The sequence below is a fragment of the Sinohyriopsis cumingii genome, chromosome 15 (genome assembly GCF_028554795.1).
Source record: "Sinohyriopsis cumingii isolate HCF-2022 chromosome 15, ASM2855479v2, whole genome shotgun sequence".
Taxonomy (NCBI): domain Eukaryota; kingdom Metazoa; phylum Mollusca; class Bivalvia; order Unionida; family Unionidae; genus Sinohyriopsis; species Sinohyriopsis cumingii.
Window position 1 is genome coordinate 147,237,255 of NC_142975.1, and position 13,508 is coordinate 147,250,762.

At 34.9% G+C, this 13,508-nt stretch overlaps 1 protein-coding gene across 2 annotated transcripts in view; it reads left to right on the top strand.

The window, feature by feature from the left end:
• The window catches only part of LOC149783013 (cysteine desulfurase-like), a 44,342-nt gene that overhangs the window by 11,224 nt on the left and 19,610 nt on the right, over window positions 1-13,508 (top strand). For both annotated transcript variants that reach the window (XM_089934587.1, XM_089934586.1), the window contains exons 5-8: window positions 1,430-1,528; window positions 3,669-3,762; window positions 4,182-4,316; window positions 8,897-9,054. In XM_089934587.1, the coding sequence (XP_089790713.1) occupies window positions 1,430-1,528; window positions 3,669-3,762; window positions 4,182-4,316; window positions 8,897-9,054 (486 nt within the window). The remainder of the gene's footprint in view (window positions 1-1,429; window positions 1,529-3,668; window positions 3,763-4,181; window positions 4,317-8,896; window positions 9,055-13,508) is intronic.

Consider the following 13,508-nt stretch of genomic DNA (forward strand, 5'->3'; position numbering starts at 1 on the left):
CTGTTCATTCACTGAGTTTTTACTCCACCAATGCCATGCTACTTTATAACAGGTAAACCTTTTTACATAACAGTGGTTTAATTTATGGAATGATCTCATGCTATTTGTGGGATGAATTTTATAATGTTTTGGTCCTAATAAAATTTGAATCTCTTGATGAGATGGTGGAGGGGGGAAATGCAGTATATCAGGATAAATCTCTCCCTTTGTTGAGGTCCATGTCTGTAGGTGTTGAAGTAAATGTCTTTTTTATGAGAAAATACAATGATCGCAACCGATTCAGCCAGAGAAAAACTTTCCACTGTATGTTATTGGTCCAGAAGGAAAGTTACGCCAATTTGACCTCACAGAATTTGAAACATCTCGTTGAAGCTACTTTCCCTAAATGAATGGCTTTCTTCAGATATATAGTTATTCCTATATTACAATGATGCAGATCTAGCCTCCAAAATGGCTGCCTTGACTGCCATCCAGAAAATCTCAATATGACTGATTCTCCTGAATGGATGGTCTTGTCAGCATGTAGTTTTCAATAAAACACAATTATAATTATAGCGTCAAGATTGAAAATGGTCTTCGTCTGCTCTCCAACATGATGCTTGTGGCCGTCTTGAAATTTTTGTTGTCACTACGCCTGGATTCTCTTTACAGTATTTACATGGTTCTGATAGAAAATGGTATTGATCTGACCAAGGCACTTTTGTGAAGGAGTTTGATAAGCAAGTCATTGCTAGCATTTTTTTAATCTTGACTGGGTTATGAACACAGTTATATGTACTTTGTATGTTGTAGCATTTCAATCAACAAGTTGATAGTTAGCACTTGGACATGGATTCTAATGAAGACTTTGAATGATACCACTCAAATAAGTTTTTTTAAAAACAATTATTAATTATGGATTTGACCAAATTTAGTACATAGTATATGTTGACATTGTTGGAGACAAGTTTGACTGTTTCTATCTGTGATTGTGAGTTCAAGTTCAAAGGCCATGACAAAGAATGTTGTCCCGCACTTGTATGTTGTGACCATGTTGACTTTGACATGTAAGAAAATATTTTTGTGACCAAATTTTGGAATGTTGGTGTTTCTCAAGAATATAATAGATAGTAGCCATGCTTAGCAGTTAAAAAGAATAAATAATCTTATCTTTGATTCCAGGCAATTATTTTTGGACAGTAGATATTTGGTCCTTTTCAGGGACTCAGTTTTTAGTTGATTGCTATGAAACTTTATAAATACATAGTATTGCTGATCATTGCCAGTTGACAAATTATTGTATTGCACTTTTTTGGAGATTTTGTTTTTCCTATAGATGCATCTCTTTACTGAGTGGCAGTGTGATGCATGGGTTATATTTACGTGTACTGAGTCTGTGCCCTTAGAGTGAAATTAATAAAATATAAAAGGAGATGTATATTTCTGACAGGAACACAAGTGTGTTTTGGATTCTTGCCGAGCTCTGGAGGCAGAGGGTTTTGATGTCACCTACCTTCCGGTCCAGAAAAATGGCATCATAGACATGAAGGTGAGCTTTAATCCAGGTATGCCATTTATATTTTAGATTATATTCCAGCATATCCCCTGGGGTTGTGCTACTACCGGTACCTTGTACTGGTAAAAAAGTCAGTACAAGACCAAATTTTACCAGTACAAATGCCGATCATTGAATCTCATCATTGCATGTTTTATCACTTGCACAGAGTAAAGAAAATTATGTTGTAAACAACTCTGTGGAACAAAGAAAATGAAATGAATATGTTTCTGACCTTTACAGGAGCTGTGTTCATAATGGATAGTTTCACAAGTCAACACCCCGTTCCAAACAGTACTGCACACACACACACACACATGAATTACCTCCCTTCTTGTTGATTTCCTCATGACTGAATCGCAGACCATACCGTTATGGCAGGTACTGGCATGGTAGTATCGCAAACAGGTCCAATACTTATCTCATCTTTTATCATGACCCAATATGGATTATAGCGACTTCACCTTTCCCAGATACCTGGTGCCCATCTCAAACATTTGATAACATTCCTGACCATACCATCATGGCAGGTACTGCCAGGAAAGTAGTGGCATGATATGGTATTGTGGCCCATTTGGACTGTTGGTTGTGGCAATTATTTCTTCATTGACCAGTACAGGACATACACAACAGACATTAGTTGACCTTGATCTCATGGTTGTGTCACAAACAGGTCCAATACTTATCTCATCTTTTATCATGACCCAATATGGATTATAGTGACTTCACCTTTCCCAGATACCTGGTGCCCATCTCAAACATTTGATAACATTCCAGACCATGCCATCATTGGTGGTACTGCCAGGAAAGTAGTGACATGATATGGTATTGTGGCCCATTTGGACTGTTGGTTGTGGTAATTATTTCTTCATTGGCCAGTACAGGACATACACAACAGACATTAGTTGGCCTTGATCTCATGGTATTATCGCAAACAGGTCCAATACTAATCTCATCTTCATCATGACCCAGTATGGATTATAGCCACTTCACCTTTCCCAGATACATGGTGTCCATCTCAAACATTTGATAATATTCCTGCTGAAAATCTCTGAACCCTGTCAGTACTAAGAAATTGGTACCTGGTAAACTGGGCTGTTCATAAAAGGGGATTCTCACTTGCTTTTTCCATTTAGAAATGTATGGGACTATATTTCCACTTGAGCTCTGTCAACTTGGATACATTGGGTTATCAACTAAAGCTAAGCCAAGATCAGATGAATGTCTGATGTCTAATGCCTATTGGCTAACAATGTTAGAGCATCCACATCTAGTGTAGCATTTGAGTGCACATCATTCAAGCTGCAGAATGGAAATCAGAGATGACTTACTCCAGCTTTTACCTCAGAGACCTTTCATTATAAAGTGCTCAGTGTGATTGGCTGGGACCTTTATAATTAATGCAAAATGCTACCTTCCCAGATTTGTCAGCAGCTTTCTAAGAACATGAGATACCGACACTCAACTTAATGTTGAATTTGTGAGAACAATTTTTTTTCTTCTGTTAACGACTTCGCAAACATTAGTAGGTCAGAGCCAGGGTCAACTCCAGGGTAAGTGGATGCAAGTCCCACCAAATCTTTTTATTTTATTAAATTGTGTTAAATAATTGAATATGCCCAGATTGAGGAGTCAGATATGTTTCTTTGATAATGCTTACCTGATCATTATATGGTCACAATCTGTAAACCCTTCTCTGCAATTTCATCTCTAGAAAAGTTTGTGCATCCATTGCAGCTGTCAATAATGATTGATGAAATCTGGCACCAGTAAATTGATCCAAGGGGAGACTATTCTCATCTTAGCAAATAGATGATCTTTAAACACTGTTGATTATAAAACAAACATAGTTGATGTCTTTTTTGACTTACGAGGACTGGATTTGTAAGGTAACCAATGTACTCTGGAAATATTATGATTGGGTAATGTAGAAATATATTTTACTTATTTTATTTTGTTTTAATTTTTTCACTTTGGCGTCTGGCATAGCCTTATGTCTGTCCACATTCAGTTTTAAGGTCAGTTTTAAAGGTTCTGTTATTTTAGGTAAATGAAAGGCAAGTTGAACAGAAATGGAATCTCTTATTCTTCAGATTTCCTTGTTTTGATAATTATTTGCTTTGTTTTGTTTTAGGAACTGGAGGCTGCAATTCGACCAGACACTGTCGTTGTATCTATCATGACAGTCAACAATGAAATTGGAGTTAAACAGCCAATCACAGAAATAGGTATGTCTCATCTGAGGAAATGCTTTAATCAGGGGCTTGATTATTTCCACCCATTCTGCTTATTCTGATCATTTGCAGAGCTCCAACCATGATTCCTCTAGGTATTGAAACATTTATGTTTTTTATAGCTCTTTTGTGAAATAATGTACGATTTCAAGAACCAATTCTGTGTAGTTGGATTCTCGTAAAACTTTTCCTTTAAGAGAAAGATTTGCTTTTATGATCATGCTAATACCTTGCATTTTAGGTAAATAGCAACCACAAAAGTCGAGCTTGAAAATCTTGATTTTGCTAAATATAAAGTGAGTGAGTTAAAAGATGAAAGGTTAAAGAAGATGTTATTAAAAGAATATTTGTCAGTTGTTTCATGTATTGATGTCAGTAAAAGAAGTTGACATTTGTGACTTTGTCTTTTACAGGTGCTTTGTGTCAAGCCAAGAAGGTTTTCTTTCATACTGATGCTGCACAGGCAGTTGGCAAGATCCCACTGAATGTTAATGAAATGAACATTGATTTGATGTCAATTAGTGGCCATAAACTTTATGGACCAAAGGGTATGACAACTTACAAATCCAGTAAAACTGATGATTCTTTATGCTGTTTTAGAGAAGTAATAGATTGTATGGTTTAAAATTTATATTGCTCAATCCACTAAAGGGAATATAATTATTATCTATGTTAAACTTTAGTTTCACTATTAAAAGGTTCCAAAATGGCAGTAATATTGCCAGATATGTTTGATAAATGAGCTCAGTTGACTGACTACTAACTTGTAGTGTTGGAACTTGGATGTATGGTGCCTATAATTATGGCATGCAATTAAATGATTTCTGTAGACTTGTCAGAATTCATTGACCCAGGTTCTGTACATAAAAGTGTTTCATCAGTCCCTAACATCATGGACTGTGTCTCTTATGGAAGGATATAAATTTGCAAATGGTCTGTCATTATAGAGCACCATGTGTTTTTGCAGATAATCATCTGTCATGGACTAAACAGGAAATATATCAGTAATAAAGTTAATTCAAATTTATATCTTCTCACTAAGATAAAACATTTTCTCTTTAACAGGTACCGAACACTAGTTTATACAAGTGGCATGCAACCCTATTTTGAATAATGCATTTCAGAGTGGGATAAAAACTTAGCAAAGCTAGCACATCTTCAAATAAGAGCATTCAGAAAATGGGGAATACTTAGCAGAGAAATTAAAAATATAACCTATTAAAGACCAAAACCATTTCAGAAAAGCAAAGTTAATGTACAAGACATCAAAAAACTGTACTCCTGATTATTTCCAGTCATTATGCAACCTGGTAATGTGCCTCATCTGAGATCCATGTCTGCTAAATAGGTTGAAGTTCCTATGCTAAATAAAGAATTATTCAAAACAAGTTTCAAATGCTCAGGAACTTTGCTTTGAGACAGTTTAAAAGTAGCTAATAGAAATGCCACACTATGAGAACCTAACTGAGTGCTGACTTAGTGGCTTAGGTGGATTTATTTTTACAACTGGTCAGAACTTAATAGTCCTTTGATATGATAACACTGCATGAACAGCGCTGACATCTCAGTAATTTCTCTATGTACATTCAGCCTAATTTTTTGGGGGTTAAAATCATACACTATGGACAACACCAAAGTTGCTACATTTGCCTTGTCGGTAGATTGCTCCTTAACATTTGCAGTAATACATTTGAAAATAAACTTTTAGGTTCGAATGCAATACACAATAGTATGCCTTTCTACTTTCCATTCACTCAGTTTTTTGTAGCTGGTGATCCATGCTGTCATTATTACTACAAGCAGTATAATGTTGTACCTAGTCATTGCCATATGCTATCAACAAAGTGACATGTAAAAGCGCTATCTTAGGAATTAACCAGTGCAAACATAACATTGAGATTGTGAATAATTCTAGTATGAAGCTATTAAGTTTTTGGTGTTGGCTTTCAATGGGTAAAACATGTTCTGACTTTGAAAGGGAATCAACTCCATCTTTACTGTTACTTGATATATATTAAAAGCCTGTCATGAAGTATTGAATTTAATTCTTCTTCAGATCCAGTATCCATAAACATTATAATTCAGTATTTGAATATATATGTAGGATAATGGAGAATTTAATTTTCATGTTGCATATAGTCTTTGCACCTCTTCCCCTTTTCCCCCAACCAAAATTTGAGTCTCCTGACATATGGCATGGTAATCTCTATGGACCCATTAACTTGTGAGTTATCAAAGAAGAGGTGTTTATTGACTACATTTAGGTTTATTTGCTTGGGTGGGTAAGGAAAGAAATTTAAAATAATGTGGACCATAAAGGTGTACTGTGGCATCTGTTTTGGATCCCATTTGGCACAAGTAATCTAATGAGAGGTGTATGTTATTCGTGCAAAATGCCAAATTGCTTGAGATTTTGCTTATCATCTGATCGTCTGAAAATGTTTTCCAAAGGAAAATGTGTTAAGGCAGAGAAGACAATCAGCCTCATCAAAAGCTGAAACAGGTCACAAGATTATGAAAGATTCAGATACATTCATGCATTGAAAAAATTGCATGTTGTATTTGTTGACTTGAGTGTTGCCCATGGCAGACTGGATGATTTTAGCTGCAGTTCAAATTTATACAGAATATGTTGCATTGAAATCAAAATGTAAGTCATAGACCTCAAAAAGGATTTGGATCTGTGTTGTCTGAAACTGAATTGGAGTCCATAAAGGCCAAAGTCTGTTTGACACATTCTTTAGTTGAGCATTATGTTGAGCTTCTGCATCTGCATCAACTTTGTGCTACATGTTTCACAAATTGTAAATAGCGAACAGATATCAGTAAGTCAGTTCAGAAAGACATTGTGAATATTATTTCATCCCAGCCCTTCAGTATAGCAACTAATGATAGCAGTGATTCTGAAATGTTGTACCTGGTTGTTGTTAGCTATTTTGATAACACAGAGAGGGTTTGTAACTTGAGTTCTTGTGTTAGTTCCAATATGTGATGCAGCCTCTACTGGAAGGTGTTTTCACATTATTAGATGATCATATATGACTGAGAACATTTCTTTTAAACTTGTAATTTTAATTGACCAATATTTACCTTTACTTAGAGTGTAATTTTTGGTGCAGATGATATGGTGGCTGATTTAAAGGTAGTTCTGTGCATCTCTTTTGTTTTTTTTGTCTCCCATTGTGATAAAAGATAGGAGCATATTGGTCCAATGCTGTCAACACATACATCAAAATATTTGCACGTGGGATCCTTATATTTTCCCAAGTGCAGCCAGATATTTTGACAGGCTTCAAAGATACATGAATCTGCAGTTTGTGAAATTTATTCACGTAAATAGAAAGAAATTGTTTTCTATAACTGATTGTGATTTTGCATCATTTGAATTAGGGTAAATCCATTCACTTAAAGTACATCCCTTTGATGAAAGCATTCTCTTTGTTTTGTTGATACAGAAGTCTTCTATATAAACACCAACAAGATTTATTTTCATACGTTTGTTAAGAGTATTAACACTCAGCCTGCATCACAACTTTGTTTTGATCTAATGCTGGCATGAAAATCTGCACTCAAAGTTCACATTTGATTCTGGAAGTATCTATGAAATTCCTATCAAACGAATCAAATTTGGGTACTGTTCTTTCATTGGAACTAGTTTTTTTCAGTAATTCACCTGTTGACAATCCTCCATAATGTGTTGTAAATGATATATTTGAAAATCCCCCACTCCTTTACTTCATCAGTATTGGTTGATTGTAATGTGTGATCAGAGTTTGCATGTGATCATTACTAAACTGTGGCATGTCACTTACATTTTTAGAAAAAGCATTAGACTCAAACACAGCAAATCTCATGGTCTTGGAATCTGTCTTGTACATTTGCATGAATAATCCATATATACTACAGCTTTGGCTGACAGGTCGTTATCATGTGACAAACACTTCAGTTTAGTCACTTTGAAATGACCACTGTCACGTGTGACTGTAAGAAACTCATTGCAGAGGGGCCCAAAATGATGGGTATCTCCAACATACTCAGTGTCCAGAGATGCCAGAAAGCCATCAACATGTTGCTTGATGGTAATGTACATCAAATCTTGTCTATAAACACTGGTTAGGGTTTTTATCATTATGTTTGCACTTTGACCTGATAGGTAGTGCTTTCACTAGCAATACTTCTGGGCCTGATGCTTATCATGGTCTCATGTAGACATATATATGCCTTCCAATTAAAGAAACAGTATGCATTTTGTAATAAGAAGCAAATGTCATTTCTGAGGAGATTTTTTTTAACTTACTGCACTATTGATGACTAAAGGGTTAATTCTCTACCTGCATTTAACCAGCTAACTGTGAGCATTGTCGCCTTCAGACTCAGCTGTCTAGACCTCTTGATTGTCTGACAAAGAAACAATGTGTAAACTAGATCTATTAATGTTTGAATCAAGTTCGGCTGGCCACACCTTTATTGATTGTCTGACAAAGAAACACTTTGTAACCTAGACCTTTGAATTTTACATCAAGGTGTTGATTTGTCAGTTTGATGGGTAAAGAAATCAAAGACAATTTGATATGATGATGATGTAGAATATCCTGTGACCAATATTCAGTTGCTCAGAGTATGTGCCAGTCAAAATCTTTGGACATGTATGGTATATACAGGGATTTAAGGATTTCAGCTTCACATTCCTTAAAGTCCCTATGTCTACATCCATCCCAAAATTATTTGAATGGGACAGCACAAAATCTATTGGACTTTGGGTGATGAAATTTTACACACTCCGTCATGGTCACAAGTAAATGTCCAACTTAGATTTTAAGGTCATCACATCAGTTTGCAATATTTGAAACATTTTCAACTTTTGGAACTATATTTTTGACAAAAACATTTTGACATAATTTAGAGGAAAAAACCCACTTGGAATGAAAATTGTAGGCATGTTTGTATTCATGTGTAAATAATCTGATTAGATTTTGAGGTCATTATTACAATTTTTTCAGATTTTATGTGCTTGAGAATGACACTAATGAACATTGAGCTCAGTCAACTAATGCCAAGTTCCCAGTGCAGGAATATAGATCAAACCACCTCTATTCTGATATGATTGAAAAAATTCTCTATTTCACAGGTGTTGGAGCTATGTACATAAGGAGACGACCTCGTGTGCGGGTTGAGGCCATTCAGAGTGGGGGTGGTCAAGAGAGAGGAATGAGAAGTGGTACAGTCCCAACGCCACTGGTGGTGGGGCTTGGGGCAGCATGTGAGATTGCAGCTCAAGAAATGGAGGTATGACATTGTTTGTTATACTTTTGTCATACATAATTCATTGTTCATCTTAAGAAGTTACTGTCACTAGTCAGAGTGATAATTCCAGGCAGTAAATCATTTAAGTGAAATAAATGTAATAACCATATATGTTGTAGTTTTTTCTTGAAGACTTTAGTAAGATCCACTAAATACATGTTGACTGTTTGATTATCAGGTTGTTCAACAAAATTACTTGACACAGATTTTATTTGGAGGTAACTATCGTAAAATATCAGTAATATCATGTACAGAGTATGTTCATGTGGAAGAATACATAACAGTTTTGATAATTTTCTTTCTGAAATAGTCGGTAAAATTTGGGAAAATTTTGAATATAAAATTCAAGACATAAACCTTTGTCAATTGAAATCCCCTTACAACATAGTCATGGTTTTGTTCCAGAGTTTTTCTTTCTTTGATTTCAATAAACTTGAACTCTTTAAGCCAAAACCCATGGACTCTGAAAATCGTTAGCAATATTCCAAAGATAAGCTTTACACTAGAGTGAAGCCTGTAAAACTGCAATTCATTCTGATTAGAGATCAAGCCTAAAATCACTAAGTGAGAAAAAAATAATGTAGAAACACAAAGAGAAGCCATACACAAGGTTTTCCACACTACCGGGAAATCAGGAAAAAGTTGGGAGAAATGATAATTTTTGAATTTCGCAAATATTGTTGAAAGTCAGGAAAAACCCAGGAATTTTCCTCCACCACTTGACGCCTGAAACAGTCACGTAATTGAGTAGTAACTTAACTGATCATGAGTTAAATTTATCGAGTTATAACCAGAATATTCAGAGGTTGCAGTATGGATCATTTGGTTGCTTGCAATAAACATATATGCTGGGTCAATCAAAACACCCACTGGATTAGATTTGTCTAGTAGACTTTTATTTTCAAGCCAGCTTGATAACCATATCTTTCCTTACATGGAAGATATGAAAACCAGTGTAACATACCATGTTGGGTGGTGGCAAAACGTAGTCACTAACCGGATGGCCTAGCAAACTTTAAACATTGTTAGATCAAGTGATACATGCATGGAATCGTTGTGAAAATTACTTATTTTCTCAGAAATTGTGAGTATTAAAATCATTATGTCTTTAATCTGCTGAAAGACAAGAAAAAACTGTCGTTTATGAAATGTGACCTGGTACTCAGATTTGCAATGTTAGTCACATGAGTACACAAATCAGACAACCCACATTTTCAAATGTTGTAGAGAAAGCAAAAAATATTAAATAAAAGTCGTATACTGGTTGTAATAAAAATACAAAAACGAAAGAATACAAAATTCTCCATATTTATATATTCCGAGAACAACTTCTGGAGTTTTGTTGTATCACGTGACTACCACGTTGACATATGCTCCCTGCTTGATAAATCAGACTGGCCAGATTGCTGGTTTTTACAAAAAGTATCTGTCTTTAATTTAATATAATTGAATTTCTGTACAGCAACAGTATAAAGGAGTTCATTGTTGATATCACGTGACTATTGGATTTCTGATGTTGTCATTTGAGATTATTGAAGTCATGTGACTAGTGATGCAAATGGCGAGTACTGGGTCAGGTCTCATCTATGCCATAGTTTCGTCTTGTCTGTTGGTAGATTAACAACATAACGATTATAATACTTGCCATTTCTGAGAAAATATATCATCATGGCTGCCAACTCTCATGAATTTGGTGTGAATTTCGCGACTTTTTCAGCGATTCACGAATTCACGTTGCAAGCCCAAAATTCACAAATTCTCCAATTCTCAATTATTTTAAATCTTTAATAAAATAACCGATTTCCCGTTAAGCGCTAGTCGTGATATTGGCAGTTGCCGAAATGGTCCGGTACTGCTGGTCGTGATATTAGTAGACCTACAGCCAATTAGTACAGTTGGCCCGGTAACAAGCATTTTAGTCTATTTTAATATATATGTATAAGAGTAGTTTTACAAATGCTTTTGAGAGAAACTGGGGCCTGACTGGAATTTTGCTCTGCGCATGTGTCACCAACACTGATTTGAGTTACCGTACGGCATCGCATGTAAGATCTTGAAAATGTCTTCACCACCAAGGAAAAAGAAATGTATTGCTCAAAAAGTGAAGTTTAATTTGGAATATATCACAAATTGGCCATGCATTCTGCCATTAAACATTGATATACATCATGCTTTTTGCACACAGTGTACCAGAAATTGTAGTTTTGGGCATAGACGATGTGAAGAAGCACATTGGTTGCAAAAAACGCGATGAAGTTTGGAAAATTAAGAATTCGCATATTTCAGCTCTGGAATATTTTAAGCCATTGGCGGAAGAACTGCAAGCTACCAATGCTGAAGCATTATTTGTGAGTTTTCTTGTTGAACACAATCTACCTTTATCAGCTGGAGACCATGCTAAACATTTGTTCTGACAAATGTTCCCGAACTCGAAAATCGCTTCCAAATTTTCCTGCTTAAGAACCAAAAGTGCTGCAGCTTCTGGTCAACAGTGACAGCCAAAGAGAATTTTCTCTAGTGAGGAAAAATAAGACAGACTTTAGGGCCTCCTTAACTGCAGAAAATTTGTCAGCAATTTTAGTCACCAAGAACAACCAGCAGGCAAGAAGTCTGAACTGTTTAGAAAACAAATTTACAATCAAGCAGTTGAAGAAGTTCAAGTCTGCCACAGTATCATGTCTTGATAAATAACCACAAGAACAAGTGAAGTTTATGAATACCATAATAAATAGAAATGCAGATATATTTCTGCATATATGTAGTGTTTTAGTTTTATATTGCGATCTTGATATAGTGTAGTATTGATGGTCAGAGTGGATGGAGTTATTGTCATGGTATTTTTCACTAATTCATGTCCAAATTCACGACTTTTTATCCCTATTTTCACTAATTGTGAGCCTGGAAGATTGGCAGCTATGTATCATTTTCATATCAATTTCATTCAGGTATGAGTTGATATAACATAAGTTTAAATTTTTTAGGCCTGCTGGTAAGTGACTACCATATGTTGCTACTGCACGGTGGCGGAAAATTCCAAATTTTTATATGCAGTTGCAGTGACCCGACACTCCAACATATATGTCAAAATATGAAAGATGGGCAAGGGAATATTCGGAGGAAACTTGGATTAGAAAATGGACTGCTATTTGTTTTAAGCCAAATTTGTAGTCCAAATTGTTGAATCTCAGAGCTGAAATGAGAAATTGTCGTCCCATTGTATTATATATTTATAAAACTATATGAGCCGCTGGATCAATACAGGTTTGGGGACTGGTTTAATGAATTACAAGACAAGTTCGATTCTACAGAATATTCAGTCCTTGTTTTTACAATAGTATATAATTTTGAAGGTCTTTTGTCAAAATTTTAATCAGCCCTTTTGAAGATGTTTTTTAAATGATGGATTTTTAACCACATCGTCTTAAGATTAGGTTGTTTGAAAAATCATGTTTGGGATTTTATTGGCACAGATATAAATTCAGGATTAAACTCTTTTTGTTACAAGACAAGATTCTAATTATTTGCATTTGTTGTTTTTTTTATATACATACTGTAATAGGAAATGTTACTTTCTATGAGATGCATATATACATTGCTATAGAATTCTTTAGAATTAAAGGTTTGAAAGGAAATAAAACATAATTTCTGTTCATTGTGTTGTTCCCACTTAGCAACATAATGCAGCAAAATAAAGTTAGAATATTTATTCAGAACATTGAAATGACTTTACATGCCAATTTATAGGAATATAATCAAACTTGTTTCGTGTGATACATTTTGTGGTTTTGTACATGATCATCTTTTCTGTTTTTGGAGAGCCTTGAAAGAGAAACATCTTTAAAATGCATGTTTTGTAATCTAAAACGTTCTTTCATTCCATTCATTAATGTTCATATGTGAACCTTGAAAAAAGTAATTTCATCCTGGATAAACCCTGGAAATGACCTGGAAATTTATCTTTAGAAAAGCGTGGGAACCATGCATACAATCCTAATTTTCACATATCTTTTTTTTAAAGTTGACTTGCTGTTAATTTTTGTTTTTCAAAACATATATTCATATAACAGAGAACACACAAGTATATTTCATTTTGCAAAAATAAAGATACATGACACATGCAGTACACAGTACCTATATGTATGGTCAAAGACATCAAGATAAATGACACATGTAATACACAGTGCCTATATTTCATGTCAATATTGAGATAAATGACACATGTAATACACAGTACGTATACATGTTGTCATAGACATTGAGATAAATGACACATGAACATATCTCCTAATAATAGCAAAATCTTTTATGCAAATTTGTATGTACAGATAGGAAATTTCCCAACAAACTGGATTGGATTTCATCTTCTAACAGGTAATCAATATAAGAAAACATATTTGCTTAAAAGTTTGGAAATTCAAGTGAAGTGGGATATTCAA